The sequence below is a fragment of the Bos mutus genome, chromosome 5 (genome assembly GCF_027580195.1).
Source record: "Bos mutus isolate GX-2022 chromosome 5, NWIPB_WYAK_1.1, whole genome shotgun sequence".
Taxonomy (NCBI): Eukaryota; Metazoa; Chordata; class Mammalia; order Artiodactyla; family Bovidae; genus Bos; species Bos mutus.
The window spans coordinates 75519133-75545072 of NC_091621.1; the positions used below are offsets into that span (position 1 = coordinate 75519133).

General features: G+C 36.5%; 1 protein-coding gene across 6 annotated transcripts; it reads right to left on the reverse strand.

Annotated features, from left to right (window-relative positions):
• Positions 1–132: 132 nt before the first annotated feature.
• On the reverse strand, positions 133–24302 carry LOC106700969 (NKG2-D type II integral membrane protein-like). Of its 6 annotated transcripts, none has more exons than XR_011464273.1 (5): positions 23962–24302; positions 15399–15467; positions 6088–6239; positions 5631–5725; positions 133–5123 (listed from the first exon to the last, which is right to left on the reverse strand). XR_011464273.1 is itself a non-coding variant. In XM_070371092.1 (4 exons), exons 1-4 carry the CDS (start codon positions 23980–23982, stop codon positions 5012–5014), a joined length of 297 nt encoding a protein of 98 aa, XP_070227193.1. In that variant the 5' UTR covers positions 23983–24302; the 3' UTR covers positions 133–5011. The 6 variants fall into 6 exon arrangements, 1 of the variants encoding a protein (XP_070227193.1); XR_011464271.1 differs by having other exon boundaries at positions 6088–9472; XR_011464272.1 differs by lacking the exon at positions 23962–24302 and adding an exon at positions 22868–22993.
• Between the last annotated feature and the right edge of the window lie 1638 nt (positions 24303–25940).

The following is a 25940-nucleotide window of genomic DNA, read 5'->3' on the forward strand; positions in this document are numbered from 1 at the left end:
TCTTTTTTATTTATGCGGTCTGTTCATGTCATTGTGGATTAATATCACAAACAATTTTGAGGAAAAAAAAGTGACACAAAATAGTTTATTCTATAAGATTCCATTTATTCATACAGTTTAAAACCAGGTAAATCTAATCTCTGCTATTATAAACTAAGACAAAACGTACTATAGTGGGGATTTATTCCCAAAAGGAATAATGATGTGGAATGGATAGCTGTTATGAAGATGAGGAGTTATTCCTGGAGACAGTGTCCAAGAGGCATTTCTCAGGTGCTTGGAATATTATTCAATTATATGGGTGCTGGTTACATCAATGTAGTATTTGTTTCCTAGGGCTTCTGTAACAAAGCAGCACAACTTGAATATCTTGAAAAAACAGATTTTGTTTTTCACAGTCTGGAAGGTAGAAGTTCAAAATAAGGTTGTGAGCAGAGCTGACCCCTAAGCACAGTTTTCTAGGCTTATCTCTAAAGAAAGAACTAGCTTTAACTAGATCACATACCAAGATCTATTTCCAAATGAGGTCACATTTGGAAATAGGGAGTTAACACTTCAAAATATATTCTGGCAGCAACACAATGTATCCCCAAATAGTCATATTTATTTTGTGAAAATTAAACATTATACATTAATTGGCTGTTCTATTTTCTATATGAGTGCTTCACTTCCAGTATAAATTTAAAAAATGATGTGATTTACATTAAGGAAAAATTAAATACCTAGGATAAATCTAATGAAAGATAAACACAATTACTATGTAAAGAATTATGAAGTTTTATTGAAAATTACTGAAGAAGACCTAAATCACCAATTCACTGAAATATTTACTTACATTACAAATACACAAACTCTGCCCAAATTGTTATAAACATTTAACAATCAACCATCTCAACCAAAAATTAATAATTGGATGTTTATTTTAGTTATACTTAGTATAACTAAAATAAACATCCAATTATTAATTTTTTTCAAGAACTAAACAAGGTATTTCTAAAAATTGTACAGTAGGGCAAAGAGCCAAGAATGGACATTTTACTTCTAAAGCTGAAGAATGATAAGAGAGAATTTGGCATGGTAAATACAAAACTACATATTCTGAAAGCAACACCAGACAGTTTGATATTGAAATAAGTCAGACAGACACAGACAAATATTACCTGATATCAAATATGTGTGGAATCTGGAGAAGTCAAATTCTGAGAAACAGATAGAGAAGTGATAGTTACCAGTGACTTGGTGTGAGGTAGGGAAATATTAGTCAAAGGTAATGAAATGTTGGTCTGGATGAAGCACAAGCTGGAATAAAGATTGCTTGGAGAAATATCAATAACCTCAGATACACAGATGACCTGCCTATTGAGAAACCTGTATGCAGGTCAGGAAGCAATAGTTAGAATGGGACATGGAACAACAGACTGGTTCCAAATAGGGAAAGGAGTACATCAAGGCTGTATATTGTCACCCTGCTTATTTAACTTATATACAGAGTACCTCATGAGAAATGCTGGGCTGGAGGAAGCACAAGCTGGAATCAAGATTGCCAGGAGAAATATCAGTAACCTCAGATATGCAGATGACACCACCCTTATGGCAGAAAATGAAGAAGAACTAAAGAGCCTCTTGATGGAAGTAAAAGAGGAGAGTGAAAAAGTTGGCTCACAGCTCAACTCAGAAAACTAAGATTATGTCATCCAGTCCCATCACTTCATGGCCATCTGATGCAGAGAGCTGACTCATTTGAAAAGACCCTGATGCTGGGGAAGATTGAAGGCAGGAGGAGAAGAGGATGACAGAGGATGAGATGGTTGGATGGCATCACTGACACAATGGACATGGGTTTGAGTGGACTCCAGGAGTTGGTGATGGACAGGGAGACCTGGCGTGCATGGTTCATGGTGTTGCAAAGAGTTGGACACAACTGAATGACTGAACTGACTGACTGACACATATGACACCACCCTTACGGCAGAAAGTGAAGAACTAAAGAGCCTCTTGATGAAAGTGAAAGGGGAAAGTGAAAAAGTTGGCTTAAAACTCAACATTTAGAAAACTAAAATCATGGCATTCAGTCCCATCACTTCATGGCAAATAGATGGGGAAACAGTGGAAACTGTTACAGACTTTATTTTCTTGGGCTCCAAAATCACTGCAGATGGTGACTACAGCCATGAAATTAAAAGTCGCTTGCTCCTTGGAAGAAAAGCTATGACCAACCTAGACAGCACATTAAAAAGCAGAGACATTAGTTTGTCAACAAAGGTCAGTCTAGTCAAAGCTATGGTTTTTCCAGTAATCTTGAATGGATGTGAGAGTTGGTCTATAAAGAAAGCTGAAGGCTGAAGAATTAATGCTTTTGAACTGCAGTGTTGGAGACTCTTGAGAGTCCCTTGAGTTGCAAGGATATCCAACCAGTCCATTCTAAAGGAAATCAGTCCTGAATATTCATTGGAAGAACTGATGCTGAAGCTGAAACTCCAATACTTTGGCTACCTGATGTGAAGAACTGACTCATTTGAAAAGACCCTGATGCTGGGAAAGATTGAAGGCAGGAAGAGAAGTGAATAACAGAGGATGAGATGGTTGGATGGCATCACTGACTCAATGAACATGAGTTTGAACAGGCTTCAGGAGCTGGTGATGGACAGGGAAGACTGGCATGCTGCAGTCCATGGAGTCCAAAGAGTTGAACATGACCGAGTGACTGAACTGAACTGAATGAACTTTCAGTGGTAAGATTAACAAGTTTTAGAGATCTAATGTACGGCATGATGAATAAAGTAATAATATTGTAGTATATTCTTGGAAGTTGCTAATAAATATATCTTGAAAGTTTTATCATGAAAAAGAAAGGTACCTCTGTGATAGGACAGAGGTACTAGTCAATGCAATGATGGTAGTCATTCTGCAGTATATAAATCTATCAAATCAAAATGTTTGACTTAATGTTATATGTTGATTATGTCTCAATAAATCTTGGGAATAAAGTCTTTGTGTCTATCAAAAAGATACTATTGGAAAAGTGAAAAAAATATGACAACATGGAAAAATGTTTTCTGCAAACATAACCAACAAGACAGGGACTAACCACATCTACCAGTGTCCCAGTAGTAGTTAGTTGGCCTATGCATCCCACACAGAGTCACCTCTAGAGCATATGGCTCTGTAACCATAAGACATCTCCTATGTAAGATCACTTCTCCAAGAACCAGAAACATGACCAAACTACCTAACACTGAGAAACAAATAGAGAGAATCAGAGAGAATGATGGAGACAGGATGTTTCAAATTAAGGAACAAGGTTAAATCACAGAAAAAGAAGTAAACAAAGTGAAGGTAACTGATCTACCTAACAGAATTCAAGGAAATGATCATGGGGATGCTCAGTGAACTCAGGAGAAGAGTGGGTGAGCACAGATTTTAGCAAAGAGTTAGAAAATATCAGAAGAAACACAGAGCTGGAGATTTCAATAGTTAAAATTTTAAAATACACATGGAGGAATCAGCAACAGATTAGATGACCCAGATGAACAGATGAACAAACTGGTAGAGAATGGTGGAAATTGCTTGACTTGAACAGAATAAAGAAAAAAGAATTTCAAAAATTAGGACAGTTTAAGACACTTATGGAATAATGTCAAGTACACAAACAAGACCCAGAAGGAAGTGGGAGATAGAAAGGGGCAGAGAACTCATTTGAAGAAATAAGAGTATAAAACTTCCCTAACCTGGAAAAGGGAGCAAATATCCCTGTCCAGGAGCACAGAAGTTCCAAAACAATAGGAACTCAGAGGGGTTCACAAAAAAACACTTATAATTATAGTGGCAAAAATTAAAAGCAAAGAGAGAATACTAAATGCAGCAAGAGAAAAGCAACTGGTTATATACAAGAGAACTCTCATAACATTATTATTTGCCTTTTCAGCAGAAATTTTATAGATCAAAAGGGAGTCATGCTATATTCCAAGTAAATAAAGGAGGTTCAGATCAAGACCTGGAGAAGGGAATGGCAACCCACTCCAGTATTCTTGACTGGAGAATCCTATGAACAGAGGAGCCTGGTGAACTAGAGTCCATGGGGTTGCAAAGAGTCAGACACAACTGAGTGACTAACACTTTTCAGATTAAGATGGCAGAGTAAGAGGCCATAAAGTTCACCTGCCCTCTCACGAATGTGTCAAAAATACATCCACATGTGGAACAATTCGCACTGAAACCTAACTGGAAACTGGCAAAAGGACTCCTGTATACCCAAACTGTAAGAAAGATACACAAGTAATCAGGTAGGCAGGGAAGAGAAGTGATTGGGTCAGGACTGGTGCCCCTTGGAGGGGCCTCAGAGGAAAGAGAGATTATACTGATGGAGACCCACTCTTGGGATTGAATGGGTCAGGCCACAGATTGGGTGTGACAGTCCTGGAGTCTTTTGTGGGGGAAACAAGTACCTGTGGCTAATGGTAGAAGTACCAGGACAGATGGAAGGACTGTGGGAAGCCTGGACTCTGCTCTTAAGGAGTGTGCTTGAACACAAGCACCCTGGCTTGCCCCCAAGACTTGCCCCCAAGGAGAGGTCTATAAATCTTGTTATTTCTTGTTTTTTCCATTAAACCTCACCAATATGGTGAGTGTCCTCATCACTGTAAACCTCTTGAACAATCTTAAATGATGTCTATTTCATGCCAGAACCCTAACTGATATAGAAGCCCTTTTTATTTTTGTATCCCTAATTTTACAAATTTTTTAGTTCATAAAAAGTGCTTTTAACTTTATTAAATTAAAAATATTAATATGAGTTATCATAGGGAAAATACTTGCTCCCAAGGAATTTGGGTGATAAATTTTCCTCACTTAGAATACATTTAAAATTCAAAAATTTAGCTAAAGTATTCTGTGTGCAGTTAAAAAAAAAGCTTTAGTAATAATTTATACCATTTTATAAAAGCAACAACATATTTTGTACTTTTTAATTAATTAAAATTCACCAACAATATGTATTAGCAAAATTCAGCTGCTATATGGTAAGCTCACAGATGTAAGATTTCCCAGATAAACAGTTAGCAGTATACACATAATTTCCTTCAATATATGCACAACTCTCATCATCCATTTTCAGGAATTCAAATCTGCAAAAAAATTGTAAAGCAAGGTGTCATATCTACAAATGCCAACTCACAAGCTTAAAATCAGCAAAAACAAAATAAGAAACAGTAAAAGAACAAACTAAACAAATCAAAACAAGAACAAAATTCTGAAGATTAATAGTCTTTAATTACAAAATATTAAAACTTAACAGAAAATATTAGACAATACCTAATCCTATCCTGTTTAAGTAGAATTATAAGCCAAATGACAAATAATAAAAATACAACAGAAGTCTATAGATTTATAAGCTTGCCTAAAACTATGCACAAATTTATCCTGAGTCCAGTAAAGTTAAAAATGTAAAGTTCCTAAAGGTGAAATTTTTTAGAAAGAACTGGCAATTTTCCCCCAATTAAATCTCACAGAATGATTTTCAAAAAACATAATAATTTCCTTTTTCTTAGCTGGTTTTTCTGTGCCCTACACACATAACATACACACATCCCTATATATACAGAAAAGTTCAGTTATCAAAATACTGTACTTACAGGTTTTCATTTACTGTGGTGCCATCTTCCCATAACCAGGATTCACTGATTTGAAGACCTATCCATCCTTTTGCTTCTAGCACTGATAAAATTTCCTATTAGGAAAAAAATCATAAACCAGAAAAGTGTGCATATTATAATCCACTCCTTTCAAAGGTTATTGGTTAGAGTTCTCCCAAGGGCTTGCATACATTTACTTAGTGTTAAAAAGATTTTTTTTCCTCAAGATATCTCATTTGTTAATGTGATTTTTTTCTTCTAGCATTAAACATTCAAAAAGTAGAGTTTCTGTAATCTCTCCCTAAGAAAATTGAGTCAAAGAAAGAAAATATCATATACTTTTGAGAATCTCCAGTTTTCCCAAATTATGGTGTCAATCACTAATGCTTTCAAACCAAATATAGTTACAGTATAACACCACCACCACCAACAACAAAAACAGAAGTGTCTATACTACCAGCTCTCCCTTAGTATCAATCTTTAGAAGGTGGGAATTCAGCTCTGCACAGGCAGCATGGCTTTCCACCCAGGTTCTGGCTTGACTGAAAAGATGGTAAGAACTATTTCCAAATCCAATCCAGTGAGTGGAACAAAGGTCACAGGAACATTCTAGAAAATATAAACTCATTTAATGTGTACTCTGTACTATGAATCACTACTACTAACACAGTTACTATACCTTTGTGCTTGTTATACAGATGAATATTAGGTAGAAAGCAAAGTGAGCATTTTTTGTAATGTTCCTGGGCAAATTTTATACAAACCATAGCTAACAATAATATTTAGCTCATGTATTATACTTTTCTACTTAAAATTTGTTATCAAATTTTACCTATAAGGAAAATGCATTCCAAATAATATTACAAGATTGCTTGATGTGATTAAAATTATACATGCATATTTAAAAGGCCAGAGACTTCTCTGGTGGTCCAGTGGCTAATACTCCTTGCCCCCAATGCAGGGGGCCTGGGTTTCATCCCACATACTGCAACTAAAACCTGGAGCAGCCATATAAATAAATATTAAAAATAAAATAAGAGGCTAAACAACATATAAACATACAAGCACTGAAAGTAACTGATGAGTTATTCCCTTTTGTCAAAAATGTTTATTATTAATGATTTTAAATATACAGAATAAAATTCAGCAAAAAAATTTAAAAACTTATACCTTATTTAATAAACATGTAATTTGCATTTTTAATAATATTTTTTAAATCATCAAAAACATATACTTGAGGGAGAGTAAGATGATAGAGAAGCAGGACATGAAATTCATCTACCCACACAAACACATCAAAAAAACATCTACATATGGAGCAATTTTCATGAAAAACTAACTGGAAACTGGCAGAACTCCCATACAATTAAAATGGCAAGAAAATTGTAACCTGGTAGGATGGGGGAAAAAAACAGCATCAGTTCAGGACCTTGCACCCTTGGGAGGGATCTGAAAGGAAAGAAAAGAACCCTCACCCTGTGGAATAAGCAGAATAAGCCATAGTCTGGGCATCCCAGTCCTGGATCCTGTGTGTAGGAGACAAGCCCTATTGCCTGATGGGGAAACTCCTGGGACAGAAAGAGGGCTCTAAAAGCCTAGACTCTACTTATGAGGACAGTGTATGTGCTGGTTGGCTAACAGTCAGTGTGGGTAGAGTCTTGCATGGGTGACTGCTGCATTGCCACAAATTTCAATACAAAGAGGTGATCACCCCAGTCCTGCTCACTCCACACCATTGTTTGGTGTCATATCCAGCCAAACAGGTCCTGGGAAAAGACTCTGTCTAGTTCTGCAGGGAAAGACTGGGAGGCCTAGAGAGTGATCTGGGTGGGGCGATGCTAGCCATTGTCAGCAAATCTGCAGGGCAGCACTGCAGGAGTGTTCAGTGGCTTCGTGCTGAGTCCCAGTAGACAGATACTGAGGGAGGACCTGATGTAACTACACAGAGGCAGCCTGGATGAGCCTGAGGTGTGTTTCAGGTGAGGGCAGTGACAGCAATTCTCAGCACCCACAGGAGCACTCAGCGGTTCCTCTCCCAATTGAGAGCACCCCAGTTCCACCCACTTCATACCTCAGTTCAGAGCTGGATCTGTGGCAGACAGGGCCTGGGAGAAGAATGCCACAGAGACAGCCCAGATCTTCGATAGCAGCACAGCCAACTCACTTCCTGCAGCCACAGTGCCCTGACCCCTAGCCTCAGCATTCTCCACACTACAGCCTTGCACTAGATTTGGGATTATCACAACAGGGGAAGGGATGCAAGCCCAAGCCACTTCTGAGTGGAGCCATGGACACCTCCATAGGTTGTGCATAGGTCTTCTGTAAGTACATGGGTCACACTTGCTTCAGCAAGCACCCCACTTTGTGTCAGGGCATGCACTCAAGGGCAATGGAGGCTGATCGAGTCTTTCCCTCAGGGTTTTTACTCTAGCAACTGGGAAAAGATCCAGCACTTGACAGACAGCAACAGCCACTGAGAAGAGAGGAAGTCCCGCCTCACACCACTAATGTCAATCACATACCCTAGCAAAGTGATAGTGGCCAGGATACCCTGAGGATAGAAGTAGCTGGCTTCCATATCAAAAGCAGCCCTTACATCAAAGACACTGGACAAACACAGTCTTTACAGGATTGCTGCCACATGAAAACCAACCTTCAAGACCACAATACACAACTGTTTCTCCTAAATTCAATATAGTCAGAGAAATTTCAATAAAAAGAAATGACAGAGAAACTACTCTCAATTAAAAGAACAAGAGAAATCCCCTGAAAGAACAAATAATAAAACAGAATTCACCAGACCCTGAGTTCAAGAAGGTGGTAGTAAAAATACTAACTGACTTAAGAAAGGCTATCAATAGAAATGTAGATCACTATAAAAAGAAACTAGGAACTATAAAGAAGAACCAATCAAAAGTAGATAACTCAATTACTGAGATAAAAAGCAATCTAGAAGCAATGAATAACTAACTAAATGACACAAAGAATGAATAAATGACCCAGAACATAGAAAAAATGGAAATAACTCAATCAGAACAGCAGATATAAGGACAAATAAAGCAAAACAAAAGCAATATATGAGATCTATAGGATAATATAAAACATGCCAACCCACACAGAATAGGGCTTCCAGAAGGAGAAGAGAGAGAGAAGGGGATCAAAAATGTTTTGAAGAAGTTATGGCTGAAAACTTTCCAAACTTAAAGAAGGAAACAGGAAGCACAGAGGGTCCCAAACACAATCAACCCAAACACATCATCAAGAAATGTGAAATTAAAATGCAAAAGTTGAAAGAAAGGATTCTAAAGGCAGAAAGAAAAATACAAAGAGGTAGTTACAAGGGGACTCCCACAAGACTGTCAACTAATTGCTCTGCAGTAATTTATCAATAGTGGATGTGAAGGAAGTGGCAAGATATATTCAAAGTCCAGAAATGGGAAAAAACTTGGAATCCAGGATACTTTACCCAACAAAATGATCATTTAGAATAGAAGGAAAGATGATGAATTTCTCCAATAAGCGAAGACCAAAAGAATCAGCGATACTAAACCTATACAACAGAGAAGGCAATGGCACACCACTTCAGTAGTCTTGCCTGGGAGATCCCGTGGATGGATGAGCCTGGTAGGCTGCAGTCCATGGGGTCACTAAGAGTTGGAGCGACGTCACTTTCACTTTTCACTTTCACTTTTCACTTTCATGCATTGGAGAAGGAAATGGCAACCCACTCCAGTGTTCTTGCCTGGAGAATCCCAGGGACAGAGGAGCCTGGTGGGCTGCCATTTATGGAGTTGCACAGAGTCGGACATGACTGATGCGGCTTAGCAGCAGCAGCAGCAAACCTATATACAAAAAGAAATATCGAAGGGCAGTTTCTTAATAGAAAAGAAACAATAACCTATAGGAAAGGGAAAATCACAATAGGAAAAGCAAATATATAAAAGAATCTAAGCTCACTTAAGTCAGAATGTAGATTAAAAAAGAATAAAAAAAATGCAAAAGTGATTGTAACTACAGGAAACAGTGAAAGGATAATCATGAAGCTATAAAATAGGACATCAAAATGTGGGAGAGGTAAATATAAAAATGTATATCTTTTATAATGTGTTTGAACTTGAATATCTATCCTTTTAAAGCAAGTAGATATAACTGTGAGTTAACATACTTGAACTCCCTGGTAACCACAGATTAAAAACATCCAACAGATTCACAAAAACTAAAAAGAAGATAAATCAGGTATACTAAAAAAGAAAATCAGCAAACCACAAAAAGAGAAACAAAAGAAGAAATGACTATAAAAGAACTACAACCACCAGAAAACAAAGACGTAAATGGTTATTAGTACATATATATCAACATGTTTAGTCATTCAGTAATGTCCGACTCTTTGTGAGCCCATGGACTACAGCCTTCCAGGCTCCTCTGTCTGTGGAGATTCTCCAAGCAAGAAAACTGGATTGGGTTGCCATTTTCCCCTCCAGGGGATCTTCTCAATCCAAGGATCAAACCCCGGTCTCTGCATTGCAGGCAGATTCTTTACCATTTGAGCCACCTGGATGATTATTACTTAAATGTCAGTGAACTAAATGCTCTGATCAAAAGCAAGCATATTGGATTAAAAAAAAAAAAAGAAACTATGATATGCTACCTATAAGAGACTCATTTCAGGGTGAAAGACACAAAGTGAAAATTAGGGGATGGAAAAAGATATTTCCAAAAATACAAATATAAACAATAAGAATATGGGGAAAGCAATACTTCTATCAGACAAAATGGATTTTAAAGGCAAAACCATGATGACAAAGAAAGGCACTGTGCCTGCGTGTTCAGTCATATCCCACTTGCCAGGCTCCTCTATCCATGAGATTTCCCAGGCAAGAATACTAGAGTGGGTTGCCATTTCTTCCAGCACGGGATTTTCTCAACCTAGGGAATGAACCTGCATCTCCTGCATTGGCAGGCAGATTCTTTACCACTGAGCTACCCAGGAAGCCCCAAACAAAGGCATTATGTAATAGCAAAGGAATCACTAGGGCTTCCTGGGATGGTTACCCTAATAATAATAATAATAATCATCATCATCATCTACCTGCAGTGCCTGATCCCTGGGTCCCATCCCTAGGTCGGGAAGATACCCTAAGGAAGGGCACAGTAACCCACTGGAGTTTTCTTGCCTGCAGAATCCCATGGACAGAAGAGCCTGGTGGGCTAAGTCCAAAGTGTCACAAATACTTGGACACGACTGAAGCAACTTAGTACACAGGCACGTGCCATTTTTAAGTCAACTTGAGTTATAATTTACACACAACAAAATAAACTGTTTTGAAGTACACAATTTGATAAGTTTTGAAAAATAAGTATACTTCTGTAACTTCCTCGCCAATTAAAATTTAGAATATTTCCATCACATCAAAAGCTAACTTCTGTCCCTTTTCAACTAATGCCCCACACTGTTACTTCACCCAAGCAACCTGGGATCTGATATGCATAACTGTAAATTATTTTTTACAGATTATATTTTTAACAATTCATATAAGCAGAATCACTCAGTATCAATTCTTTTGATCAATTCTTAGCTTACTCAGCATAGTGTTTCTGGGTTTTACTCAGGTTGTGAGTATAGGGATTTCATTCCTTTTCATTACTGAACAGTCCATTCTATGACTAACCCACATTTTGGCAGTTCATTTATCTGGTGATTTACATTTGGATTGCTGATAATTCTTATAAGAATTACAAGAAAAGTGTCTAGAAATATTTTTTCACATGTCTTATGTGGACATGTGTCTTCATTTCTCTTTTCTAAGTGTCTAAGAATAGACTTATTGGGGATTTGTGCCTGTACAGTTAACTCCACATCCTTTCTAAAGCTTGTTAATGTCAGTCTTTCCAAGTTCTATCCATTTGGGTGGTTGTGTAATGGTAACCCACTGGAGTCATAATTTGCATGTCCTTAATTATTTTTATTTGATTGCTTTTAATTTTCAAACTCTGCATTCAAATGGGGATATCTTTCCTTTTCTCCTTTGCCTTTTGCTTCTCTTCTTTTCACAACTATTTGTAAGGCCTTCTCAAATAACATTTTTGCATTTCTTTTTCTTGGGAATGGTCTTCCTGTACAATGTCATAAACCTTTAACCATAGTTCTTCAGGCACACTATCAGATTTAATCCCCTGAATCTATTTCTCAATTCCACTGTATAATCGTAAGGGATTTGATTTAGGTCATACCTGAATGGTCTAGTGGTTTTCCCTACTTTCGTCAAGTTAAGTCTGAATTTGGCAATAAGGAGTTCATGATCTGAGCCACAGTCAGCTCCTGGTCTTGTTTTGACAAACTGTATAGAGCTTCTCCAACTCTGGTTGCAAAGAACATAGTCATTCTGATTTCGGAGTTGACCATCTTGTGATGTCTATATGTAGAGTCATTTCTTGTGTTCTTGGAAGAGGGTGTTAGCTATGACCAGTGGTTCTCTTGGCAAAACTCTATTAGCCTTTGCCCTGTTTCATTCTGTACTCTAAGACCAAATTTTCCTGCTACTCCAGGTATTTCTTGACTTCCTACTTTTGCATTCCAATCCCCTATAATGAAAAGGACATCTTTGGGGGGTGTTAGTTCTAAAAGGTCTTGTAGGTCTTCATAGAGATGTTCAAATTCAGCTTCTTCAGCATTACTTGTTGGGGCGTAGACTTGGATTACTGTGATATTGAATGGTTTGCCTTGGAAATGAATGGAGATGATTCTGTCATTTTTGAGACAATGAAGAGAAAAGGAGAAAAGGAAAGATATACCCACTTGAATGCAGAGTTCCAAAGAATAGCAAGGAGAGATAATAAAGCCTTCTTCAGCGATCAATGCAAAGAAATAGAGGAAAACAGCAAAATGGGAAAGACTAGAGATCTCTTCAAGAAAATTAGAGATACCAAAGGAACATTTCATGCAAGATGGGCATAATAAAGCACAAAAAATGGTATGAGCCTAACAGAAGAAGAAGATATTAAGAAGAGGTGTCAAGAATACACAGAAGAACTATACAAAAAAAATCTTCACAATCCAGATAACCACAATGGTGTGATCACTCACCTAGTTCCAGACATCCTGGAATGTGAAGTCAAGTGGGACTTAGGAAACATCACTACAAACAAAGCTACTGGAGGTGATGGAATTCCAGTTGAGCTATTTCAAATCCCGAAAATTGATGCTGTAACATGCTGCACTCAATATGCCAGCAAATTTGGAAAACTCAGCAGTGGCCACAGGACTGGAAAAGGTCAGTTTTCATTCCAATCCCAAAGAAAGGCAACACCAAATGCTCAAACTACTGCACAATTGCACTCATCTCACACGCTAGCAAAGTAATGCTCAACATTCTCTAAGCCAGGCTTCAGCAATATGTGAACCATGAACTTCCAGATGTTCAAGCAGGATTTAGAAAAGTCAGAGGAACCAGAGATTTCAAATTGCCAACATCTGTTCGATCATTGAAAAAGCAAGGGAGATCCAGAAAAATATCTACTTCTACTTTATTGACTATGCCAAAGCCTTTGACTGTGTGGATCACAACAAGCTGTGGAAAATTCTTCAAGAGATGGGAATACCAGACCACCTGACCTGCCTCCTGAGAAATCTGCATGAAGGTCATGAAGCCACAGTTAGAATGGGACATGGAACAACAGACTGGTTCCAAATAGGGAAAGGAGTATTGCAAAGCTGTATATTGTCACTCTGCTTATTTAACTTATATGCAGAGTACATCATGAGAAAAGCTGGGCTGGATGAAGCACAGGCTGGAATCAAGATTTCTGGGGAAAATGTCAGTAATCACAGATATGCAGATGACACCACCCTTATGGCAGAATGTGAAGAACTAAAGAGTCTGTTGATGAATGTGGAAGAGAAGCACGATAAAGTTGGCTTAAAACTCAACATTCAGAAAACTAAAATCATGGCATCTGGTCCCATCACTTGATAGCAAACAGATGTGGAAACAGTGAAAACAGTGAGAGACTTTAATCTTTTCGGGCTCCAAAATCACTGCAGATGGTGACTGCAGCCATGAAATTAAAAGACACTTGCTCCTTAGAAGAAAAGTTATGACCAACCTAGACAGCATATTAAAAAGCAGAGACATTACTTTGCCAACAAAGGTCTGTCTAGTCAAAACTATGGTTTTTCCAGTAGTCTTGTATGGATGTGAGAGCTGGACTATAATGAAAGCTGAGTGCTGAAGAATTGATGCTTTTGAACTATGGTGTTGGAGAAGACTCTTGAGAGTCCCTTGGGCTGCAAGGAGATCCAACCAGTCCATCCTCAGGGAAATCAGTCCTGAATATTCATTGAAAGGACTGATGTTGAGGCTGAAACTCCAATACTTTGGCCACGTGATGCAAATAACTGACTCATTTGAAAAGACTCAGATGCTGGGAAAGATTGAAGGCAGGAGGAGAAGGGGATGACAGAGGATGAGATGGTTGGATGGCATCACCGACTCAGTGGACATGAGTTTGAGTGAACTCTGGGAGTTGGTGATGGACAGGGAGGCCTGGCGTGCTGCTGTCCATGGGGTCACAAAGAGTTGGACATGACTGAGCAACTGAACTGAACTGAATTTTCAAACCAGGTGAATGAAAGAAAAACAAAAACACAAGCCATATAAATGGCTAATATTTGGCATTTATAGATTTTATTTTTTCTAAGAGTCATCAAACAAGTTCTAAAACAATAACTTATTATAATAAAAACTAGTAGCTGTGTTGTCTAGTCTCCTGTTTCTTGAATCTATTGGGACATTCCCTTTTTATTCAGGCAATTTATTTTTAATAAAACTTGAAATTAGTTCTTTCTTCCATCTTTTTTATACTTTGACTTTTCTCCTTTCATAAATGTTTGTCTCTAAATTCTTGGAGAATGCTAAGCCAAATTATTTTCATGCCATGCTTGAATTACTCCATTATTGTCATAATTTTTCTTTCCTTTTTAACTGCTTAGAAGATAGTTCATGGGTAATACTCATGGGCAATGCTTTTGGTTGATATAGGAGCCCTACCCTTCTGTTTTTTGTGTGTGTGTGTGTAAAGATACTTTGTTTCTTGGCAAATGCATCCTTCCTGAAAATCCAACCCTGTTCATGAAAATGCAATTATTTCCCCAAAAGGATAACAGAGGGGAAAAATCCCATCTTCCTGGAAAGACAGGCTCATTTAGGAATAGATATATCTTTTTCTTTATAAGTGCTGAATTTACTGATAAGGATTTGAGTAAACTTGCAATATGTGAAAAAGAGAGAAAACTAAAAACAACTTTCTATATCATGGCCACTGAATCTGGATGTACAATAAATATTAATGTAAAATATAAATGCTTGTAATTTCAAAAATGCTAATCATCTCCATCAGAGAAAGCGAGAAAGAAAAATTGCTAAAGAGACACAACTCCCTGGCTTTTCACTTGTTTTCTTTCTATCTTTTAGACATCCTTCACCCATTTCTCACATCTTCACCTCAATATAATTTAAATCACTTTTTTGTCCTAATAAGAATCAAATCACAGACAATACTTACACACATGACACTTTGAGTATTTTCACATTCTCCTATATTATCTTTCTTCTTTTGCCCAATATTAATTTTTCCTTAATGAAAAACTGAACATACTATAAAGTTATATTTTTCTATCATGATTGACTAAAGTTTTGTGGATGTCAGGAAAATAAACTCTTTAGACCAGTAATCAATATTAGAATTAGACTGAACAGAGAGAATACTTACCACCAGTTTTAGAAGATAGAGTGGGAACAGTTGATATTTTTTGGTTTTGGTCTTCTCTGCTAGAAAATACTATGGCAAAAATCATGATAGTAATTAGTTCTCCTTAGGATAAAATATTAAGACAATGTAAAATTCAGTCCTGATTTCAAATCATTGAAACATGTTGCTGACATACTGATTGTAATAAGAACAGATATTTTCTCAATTACTTGCACTTTGCAAGCAAGACACGCAGTGTTATCATCAGGACCACACACAAGATCCCTAGACTCCAAGCTAACACTTGCCACTTTGTAGATCGGTGGTGTGGCACTAAAGGAAACAGAAACAATGATGAAGCTTCATCATTTCCCAGAAAACATCAAATATAAAACTGAACACCAAAATGTTTCACTCTCAGAGGGAAATCATTCGTTTTTTAAATTCTTGAATGTGTTCATCCTGAATAAAACCATTTCTTAGCCACATTCAGAACTCTAATTTTTCCATACTCAAATATCCTCCCTAATAGGTTCTTCCTGATCTCACTTCTTATCCTGCTTGAGGCTCCAGGTATGTCACCTGAACCACCTTCACCATCATCTTTGAGCCTCCTTTGCCTATGATTTTATAAATTATTAACTCTGAGCACTCCACAAATATACTTTCTTCTAGTAAACTCAGAAATGAAATACATCTAGATGGAGAAAATAATATCCTGTGCTTAGTCAGTCAGTTGTGTCCACCTCTTTGGGACCCCATGGACTGTAGCCTGCCAGGCTTCTCTGTCCACAGGGATTCTCCCGGCAAGAATATTGGAGTGGGTTGCCATTTCCTTCTCCAAGGGGTCTTCCAATCCCAGGGATCAAACCCAGGTCTCCCGCATTGCAGGCAGATTCTTTACCATCTGAGCCACCAGGGAAGCCCAAGAATACTGAAGTGGGTAGACCATCCCTTCTCCAGGAGAACTTCCCAAGCCAGAAATTGAACTTGGGTATCCTGCATTGCAGGTAGATTCTTTACCAGCTGAGCTACCAGGGAGCATGAAGTGAAGTGAAGTCGCTCAGTAGTGTCCAACTCTTTGTTACCTGGTGGACTGTAGCCTACCAGGCTCTTCCCTCCATGGGATTCTCCAGGCAAGAATACTGGAGTGGGTTGCCATTTCCTTCTCCAGGAGATCTTCCCGACCCAGGAATCAAACCCAGGTTTCCCGCAGTGGAGGCAGACGCTTTAACCTCTGAGCCACCAGGGAAGCCCCACCAGGAAGCATAGTGTCATGCAAATAAAAATATTAATTATAAATTCCATTGAACATTAACATTTTTTTTAATTTTATTTTTTAACTTTACAATATTGTATTGGTTTTGCCATATATCAACATGAATCTGCCACAGGTATACAAGTGTTCCGCATCCTGAACCCTCCTCCCTTTTCCCTCCATGTACCATCCCTCTGGGTCATCCCAGTGCAACAGCCCTAAGCATCCAGTATCATGCATCGAACCTGGACTGGTGACTCATTTCATATATGATATTATACATGTTTCAATGCCATTCTCCCAAATCATCCCACCCTCTCCCTCTCCCACAGAGTCCAAATGACTGTTCTATACATCAGTGTCTCTTTTGCTGTCTCATATACAGGGTTATTGTTACCATCTTTCTAAATTCCATATATATGCATTAGTATACTGTATTGGTGTTTTTCTTTCTAGCTTACTTCACTCTGTACAATAGGCTCCAGTTTCATCCACCTCATTAGAACTGATTCAAATGTATTCTTTTTAATGGCTGAGTAATACTCCATTTTGTGTATGTACCACAGCTTTCTTATCCATTTTATTAGCCAATCAATCATTCAGTATATCAGTCAAAAGGGAGGTAACAAAATACATTATTATCTTTTGTCAAGAAAGAAATAGCTGTCATAAATTTTATAAAGATATATGAGCATGTTCATCAAGTTTTGGCTTCCCTTGTGGCTCAGACAGTAAAGAATCCCCCTGCAATGTGAGAGACCTGGGTTCAATTCCCTGGTTGGGAAGATCTCCTGGAGATGGGTATGGCAACCCACTCCACGGCAATACTTGCTTGGAGAATCCCGTGGACAGAGAAGCCTGGCGGGCTACAGTCCATGGGGTCGCAAAAAGTCAGCCACAACTGAGCAATTAGGCATGCACCAAGTTTCAGCATAATGTTAGAAAATGTTTCTGTCAAAAAGTGGCATCGTACTTAAAATTTGAGGAAAATAAAAATTCATTATTCCTTAAAGTAGGAGAAGCGTGGGGGATGGAGAGAGGGTGTCTTCAACTTGGAGAGGCAATCTCTGTAAACACTTTTAAAGGACAGGAAGCTTGGAACTGAAATACAATCTAGTGGAGCTCAGTAAAGGAGGGGATGGAGATGGAGAGATAGTCTGTAGGACGAGAGGACTATTTTTTTTTTTTTAACTTTAAGAACAATAGAAAATTGTGTAGGAACTTTGTTTAAAAAGTCATGATCATTTTGCTTGAAATATAAGGAAAGGTGAAAAGTGGAAGATGTGAGACTTTTGAGAGTCTGTCTCAGTAATCTCCGTGAAAATATATGAATCTCAGTCCAAGAGAGAAGCGGGTCAGCTTGAACACACTACTTGAGTGTGAGGAGTCAAACTTTACTTTCAGGTTTTGAGATTAAGCAATGAGGGAGCAAAATACTAAATTCAGTCCTCTTAGTTTGGTCACGGAGAAGGTGATGGCACCCCACTCCAGTACTCTTGGCTGGAAAATCCCATGGACGGAGGAGCCTGGTAAGCTGCAGTCCATGGGGTCGCGAAGAGTCAGACACAACTGAGCAACTTGACTTTCACTTTTCACTTTCATGCATCAGAGAAGGAAATGGCAACCCACTCCAGTGTTCTTGCCTGGAGAATCCCAGGACGGGGAGTCTGGTGGGCTGCCGTCTATGGGGTCGCACAGAGTTGGACACGACTGAAGTGACTTAGCAGCAGCAGCAGCAGTTTTGGTCAACTTCTGCCCCAAGTCCTCCAGATAGTTAAAAAACAAAACAAAACAAAATCAAGCCTTGGAGAAGCTCTATCCAAACACCAAGATATTTCTCTTATTTTACCAAAATAGTTGAGGCTATGAATGTCTTTAACTTGCCCACTCCGATATCTGTATGTACGTGTGTGTATATATATTCATATATTCATACCCTGTTGTCATTGTCTTCTTTTTATTTCAGAAGATGAGCAATTTCTCTATGATTCAAGTCAAAACCTTTTACATATCCTATTTATTCCATGCCACCCGTCTCCCTTAGAGCATTTATTATCTAAGAGAAAATTATCTTGTGCCCTTTTCTTCATCATCTCTTTTTTATAAACTTTATCTGATTCGTCTATACATGGGCTCAAATCTCTCAAAATCTAATATTTTGAGATAAGGGATTCCTTGTCTTGGCTCAGGTCTGCCACTTTTCATTGTCATTTCAATTATGTTGCTATTATCAGTGAAAATTGTAAAAATACTTTCCGGACTCTTTTTATTCCTATACTAAACTTCTTTCGATCCCTTAACTTTCAGTTGTAGCTTGTAAGCTTTTCTCCATCATCAAACAAAAACCCCAACTGCAAAATCCAAGGAAATAATTTTCCACTTACACTTTATTAGACATAGTTTAGTTTCTCCTATCTGGATATGCATTTCATATGTACCTTTCTTGAGTCTTCCTCTGCTAATTCTTACATGTTGCCTTTTTCTATGGTAGACTTTTCATTCACATCGTCTCTATTTGTAGTCCTATCTACTCACATCAGTCTTTCTTGCCCATTTCCATCTTCTTTCTAGAGATTCAACCTTTCAAATCCCATTTCATTATGTATGTTGTCCTCTGAACTGATTAAGAGATGATTCAAATGTCATACGTGATCTGACTTTTACTGGATTAAATATTTTTCTTAATGGTGGTTAAGATGATTAACTACTCAGTCACTTAAGTTAGGAATCTTGCTATCTTATTCTACTAATTTCTCACCTTTACCTCCAATATCCAAATGATTGTTGAGTCTTAAAAAACTTTACCTCCAAAATATTCTTTTTCTTTCTGTAGTCTGTCTCTCTGCTAATAGACTCTTGTTAGTTTTTTGAAGTCAAGTGATTATTGCTTCTTTACCTTTATAGGTACCATTTTGTCCAGAGCAGGCCCTCAGTACAAATTCAAAAAATAATTGTTGGAACTGAGTTAGACTGAACTGAATTGAAGACTTGCACCAAGAATTATTTTTAAAATAATACATGAAAGAAGCAATAAAATTCATATAACAGTTCTTACAAATAATGCAATTCTGTTGGGATTTGGATCAGTACAATTTTAGAAGAAATGAACATAGTGAAGGACTATTTAAGAGACAAACAGTTCCACAGTAATATCCTAAAAGAATCAAGGACAGTCCTGAAGATAAGTAAATAGTGTAATGTGGCAATTTAATAAAGATTTTGAGAGAAGTAATCTAAATGCAAGAACTGAGATCTAGTGAATTGCAAAATGTAATATTATACTTTTTCTTTTTTTCCTAAGCAACCATTTTCTGTACTGAAAGAGAGAAAATCTGGGTGATTTCAGTTCCTTGTGTCTTGCTTGCTGTTCACTTGATACGACATTTCTCTCATTTGTTTTGGGTCTTTTTTGCTTCTGTTGAGATCTGGGAAATTTCAGTTCTGTGTGGGTTACCTCTTGCTTGTTTACAATACCTTTGTTTTGCATATTCTTAAGCTTTTTTTTTTTTTCTGAAAAGACTTGGATTCCTTTAGCTCAATCTTGATACCTTTCTCTTTAGTATCTATGCAATAGACAAATGTGAGGAAAAGAGTTAAGTGGTCATTGCATCAGATCAAACAGTGAAAAATTATTTCATTCTGATGTATAAGTAAACATTTAGGTATAACATGAGAAGAGTAAAAAAGGGACCAAATGAGAGACTAAATCTCTCTCCCAACATTGCAATCCTTATTTAGAAGAATGATTTTATTTTCCTTTAATATGATTATACATTTCATTTCCTCTTTTAATCATTTTTTGAAAGGAGTAAAGTATATATATATTTGCTTCTCAATAGTTTTTTTTTTCTCTCAATAGTTTTTATGTAATGAATAATGTTAATCATGTGTAGACTATGATTAAAGACATTAACAAAGAACTTATTATTTAAATTTAATATTAAAGCTTTTTAATCTCAAATCAAGTTGACATAAAGGTTGTTGTATCACTGAAATAATCCATTATTCAGAAGGTTCTTAATATAGAAAAAACTCTCTCAGGAACTAGGTAAATCTTACAATTGTAAAATAACAATTTATCTCTCAGTCTGCCTGCCTACCATCTTTTTCCCACTTAATCAAGTCATATTTACCTATCCACATACACACACAAGCAGAAGCAAGCACATGGACCACCTAAATTAATGAGACAATGCCAATGAACCACCAAAAATGAACAAAAGAAATAAAAAGGTAAAATATAAAATTTGAAAAAAAAATTATTGTCTTCAAATTCATTAATAAATAAAAAAGCCTAATTGAAAGAATAAAATAACTTTTACCTGTGAAAACACTAGATAACAGATATTCTTGTATTAGCAAATGATTGTGAGTACAAAAATATTTACCAATATTTACAAAACATAAAGTATGCAAGCTTTGAAACAATTCTACTTTTAGCAATTTATCTTACAATTTTTAAACATCAAAAGTTATACAGCATAGATTTTTTTTTCCATTATGCTTTACTAAGAGTTAAGCTGGAAAACAGAAAACAAAAAACAAAGTTATTAGCAGATGTGTTTGTAATAAAGTGAGTTGTGAGATAAGTTAATATTTCACATTGATATATTGATACTCTACTGCTGCTGCTGTTAAGTCGCTTCAGTCGTGTCCGACTCTGTGCAACCCCATAGACAGCAGCCCACCAGGCTCCTCCGTCCCTGGGATTCTCCAGGCTTCTTGCTGGAGTGGGTTGCCATTTCCTTCTCCAATGCATGAAAGTGAAAAGTGAAAGTGAAGTCGCTCAGTCGTATCCGACTCTTAGCACCCTCAGGGACTGCAGCCTACCAAACTCCTCCGTCCATGGGATTTTCCAAGCAAGAGTACTGGAGTCCGGTGCCAATGCCTTCTCCAATTGATACTCTAGTACACCTTTAACTATTTAATGTAACAAATATTGATACATAAAGCAAAGTAATAGATTTGCAGTGATTACTTTTAGGTACAGTTTTGGCAAGTTTGCACTGCTTTTCATTTTACTGAAAATTAAAGAACGTGATAAAAGTAACTTAAAGGTGAAATTTTGAGAATTTTAAAATGTTGAAAATCAAATAATTTTATACATAGGATATTTTCTACATCCATGGCTACTTTAAGAATTTCAGGAAATTTCAGGAAAAAAATTGGATACAATTTTTTAATTAAAAATTTTTATACTTTCTTAAATTGTTTCCTGAAAACTTTGCTCAATGATAGAAAAATGATATTTAATTGAAGAATATATTGGTATTGTAAGAATGAGCTATTAAAATATTTGGTGCAATTAAACTACATTTTTGTACCAAAGGAGGAAGAAAAATGACTATTGTTATTAAGAAAAAGTAATTAAATAAGCATGGTCTAAGAAAAGTTTAAAAGTGGTATAATCACTGGAAGGATGGACTATTGGTTCACAGCGAAGCATTACATAGACTTAGATCACTAATTTCACTACAATACTGAAACAAATTTCAGATAAGTCAAAATGTTAAATGTAAGACATGAGACAATAAAGCTAATAAAGGATTAAAAGAAAGTATAAGTAAATAGTTACAACTTTCTAATCTCACACAGACTAGGAAAATAATTAAGTTGAATTATAGAAATGTCATTTTTATTACTAAAATTTTTTGTCACCAATAATCATACTAAAAGATTTTTATTGCACCACTAACCAAAGAAATATGAACTAACATACTAATGATACACATTTTCACCAATAAAATCACTAAATTTAAGTCAAATGCAGTCACATAGAGTTGCACAACGTGCAAGAAAACACATTTATTTACACGGACTTCAGGTTAATCTAAATCTTTCCCTTTGGAAATTAATTTGTTGTTATGTACCAAACCAAATAATGAAAACATCTACTGATCCAATAATTCAAAATAATGAGAAAATTATAGCTTTTTAAATAAATTTACTGGAGGAAAGAGCCTAGGTAGTTGGAAAAAAATGAAAAAAAGAAAAAAAAAAACAGGAAAATTTCAAGACAAAGAAACAAAAAATTAATAAATTAAAGAGATATCTGGATTCCTACTCCATGCCATTGTTTATGAAATAAGCATGCAACATAATTTTACAAAAGCTATTTTTTCCTAAACTATCATTTAATACATTCTGAGTTACTAGTTCAAATTAATGCTAATCATTACATACATTTTTAACTTCTTAAGAGAAGGAAATAAATGGAAGCAATCATACTCACTGACTTGAAGATAAATTTGTAGGAAAATCAGAGACTTAAAATAATGTAAAATTGTTGTAGGTTGGAATTAGTTATGAGGTAGATAATCCGGTATAAGAACCTCTAGAGAAGACTCTAGGTTAAAAAGCACTCTGATACTGACATAAACTTTTGTTGTTCAAAACATACGTGAAAAACTACACAGGAAGTTTTCACGTAACTGCCAATTTGTAGTTTTAACTCTCCCACAAAATACTGACCAAGAAGTGAAAATGTTGCTTCAATACCTCATGACTTTTGGTACTCTGAAAACTGTATCATAAATTACAGGCTTTTTAGTTTAAAAGGTCTGAAAAAATATTAATTTAATGGCGGCTTAATAAGAATATCCCTTTATCAAAGCTGAAGCTTAATGGAAAAGAAAAATGAGCCAAATTACATATTTTATTAGATGTTACACAGAACAAGAGTACCATGGGATATGTAGAAAAGTCTGCAGATGTGTCAGAATAGAAAGTATATTTTAGGCTTTACTGGCTAAATTAAAATATATAATTCTTAGTAGTATTTAGTGGTAGTTGCTATCACCACCCAGAACGAAGTTTACGTTGTGTGTATTATAACGTGTAATACAGTGTAGTAGAGTTTGGCATGTTATAATTAATAACTGTGTAATTTGAAAGACTTCCATAGTCACCTACTTGCGGGTTAAAAAGACAACATATTATGATAAATTTCCAAATGTGTCTCTATTGTTAGTTTGTACCAGATGACTGAGAATCACATACTGATCCCATCTTCCTTAAGTCACCCCCATTTACTTATGACTCTAACATTCCTTTTCCCTCCTCTCATCATGGTTTATGTGCTCCCAGGCATTATCGATATTGACTTGTAATAATGGATCACAGTCTTCTGATTCATCAATGTCTCTGTGAACCATCCACTTACACCCTGGTCACTCAGTTTTTCTTTCTCCCCATTCCCAAGTGACTTCTCCACTCTGCCTCAGCCAAGCCCTCCCATGGGAACATCTCGGTCCTTGTCGTACCTTTAAGTGTTTCATATCAAAAAATGTCTTATTAAAACTTCCCACCCTCTACAAATACTCTTACCTTTTGAGATTGCTTATCCATCTTTCTCCAACATGAAAATGCTCTGATCTCATTGACATCTCCAGCCCTGTCTCCAACTTGACCTCGTTCCACTCCATCAGTATATTTCTTTCTTCACCTTCTTTCAGGTCAACCTTGGTTCTCTTCTGCCAATCACTAGCTTTCTTGAACATATTTTGGTCCCACTTGTTCAATAAAATCATTATCTTATGTTTGAGATAAATTACCTGTTTCTGTCTGTCAACACCTGAGAAGCCAAGTGCTTTTGGAAGAGGTAAGATTTACCACAATACAAGTTCTTTGTCACCAGCACCAAATCGCTTTAATGCTGCTAGGCGTCCTATTGCTTTCTTCAGGTCATTATTCTTTCACATTCTCTGCAACTGATTTTATCACATATTCTTCGTTCTTAACAAATCTCTCTTACACACCCTCTCTTTGTTCTCAGAGGATGACCTATATCACAGAAAAAGAAAAGCTAACAGATTACCTCATCTTTCTCTCTATATACGCAGGCATTTTATCTTCTCTCCTGTTCAACAGAGGTGTTTTTCTTCCTCTTCAATAAAGCCAATTTTAACTATATTTGAGTCTATCTACTCCACCACCCAAGAATCACACACTATTTATCACTCCACTTTCTTTTTGAATATTCAATATTTTTTTAATAATATCCTTCACATCAGTTTAAAATTACATGTAATTTTTAACATCGTTAGACCTCAAGCTCAATAAAAATACTATTTTTGCTCTCTATCCCTCTTAGAAAAATTCTCATAGTGCCATTGCATTTCATTACTATTTATTATATTTTATTCTCACTCAAGCCATTGCATTCTGACTCCTTACTAATGACTGCTTGGCATCAGCACACCTTTAGATCATAAGTGATCTCTGCTTCACTAAATGGATCCTTTATTTCTCTTTTAGTTGAACTTTCCATAGAATTCAACACCATTCACCACTCTTTTCTTCTTAACCATTTCTTCTTTAATCTGTATTCTCCTGGTCTCTTCATCCACCATCCTTGTCTCAATTACTACGTATCATGTGTTTACACATGTGCACATGCTGAGAAGATTTCTTCTTTAGGTTTCAGCTCACTTATTCCCTTGCCAGTTAGCGCCTCTCCAAATGCCCCTAATATTAAACACTAGAACTCCACACCTTAAAAATGAAAACAAAGTAAACATATCATCATTCCACAGATGTTCTAAAGGTCACCATTTTTCAACTTGTTGAAAGAGTAAGGAATCTGGAGTCCCCCTACTTATTCTCTGTATATCTATGTCAGTTACAAGATTTGGCCTATTTTAAATAAGAAATTATCCTCAAATTGTCTGCCTCTGCTATGGCCTTGCCTTTGAAAGCTTCATACACTTCTGTCTTTTTGCTCTTGTTACATCATTCCGCTTTAATTAAATGAACCATTTTTCCTAACATCACTGGGTCTTCACACATCCTAATATTCTTGCCTAAGTTGTTCTTTGTCCTTTTCTTTACCTAATTAACTGAAATAATTCAGATTGTAAAATACCTGTTTCAATCTATACTCCCTTAGAGCTCTTCAGGGAACTCTGACACTAGGTCAGTTACCTCTATAATATTTCTCATAGCTTGATAGTTTACATTTTTGAGGCAATAATCAGCACTGAAACTTATAATAATTTCTATAGTTATTTGACTGATATATATTTTCTCCAACAATTCTAATTTCCACAGGGATATGTCCATTATTATTTATCATTTTAGGCCTTGACATATAGTAGACACCCAGACATGTTACTTAAACGGGTGAATCAGAAAATAAATTATAGAATACTCAACAAATTGTGCTTGAACAACTAGATATACTTTTGGTAAAATTAAACTTAGCTCCCTATATCAGGCAAATGAAGTGCTAAACATAGGTAATATGTATAAGGGAATAAAGGGCTTCCCAGGTGTCACTAATGGTAAAGAACCTGCCAGTCAATGCA

Bases quoted from the DNA above. Each gene is read 5' to 3' on its own strand.
- LOC106700969 (XM_070371092.1), bottom strand. From the start codon at position 23,982: ATGGATAAGCAATCTCAAAAG. The intron at 5,726-15,398 runs GTAAGTATTCTC...TTTTCCTAATAG, and splicing joins TCTATCTTCTAAAACTGGTG to GAAATTTTATCAGTGCTAGA. The intron at 5,124-5,630 runs GTAAGTACAGTA...ATTTTTTTGCAG, and splicing joins ACCACAGTAAATGAAAACCT to ATTTGAATTCCTGAAAATGG.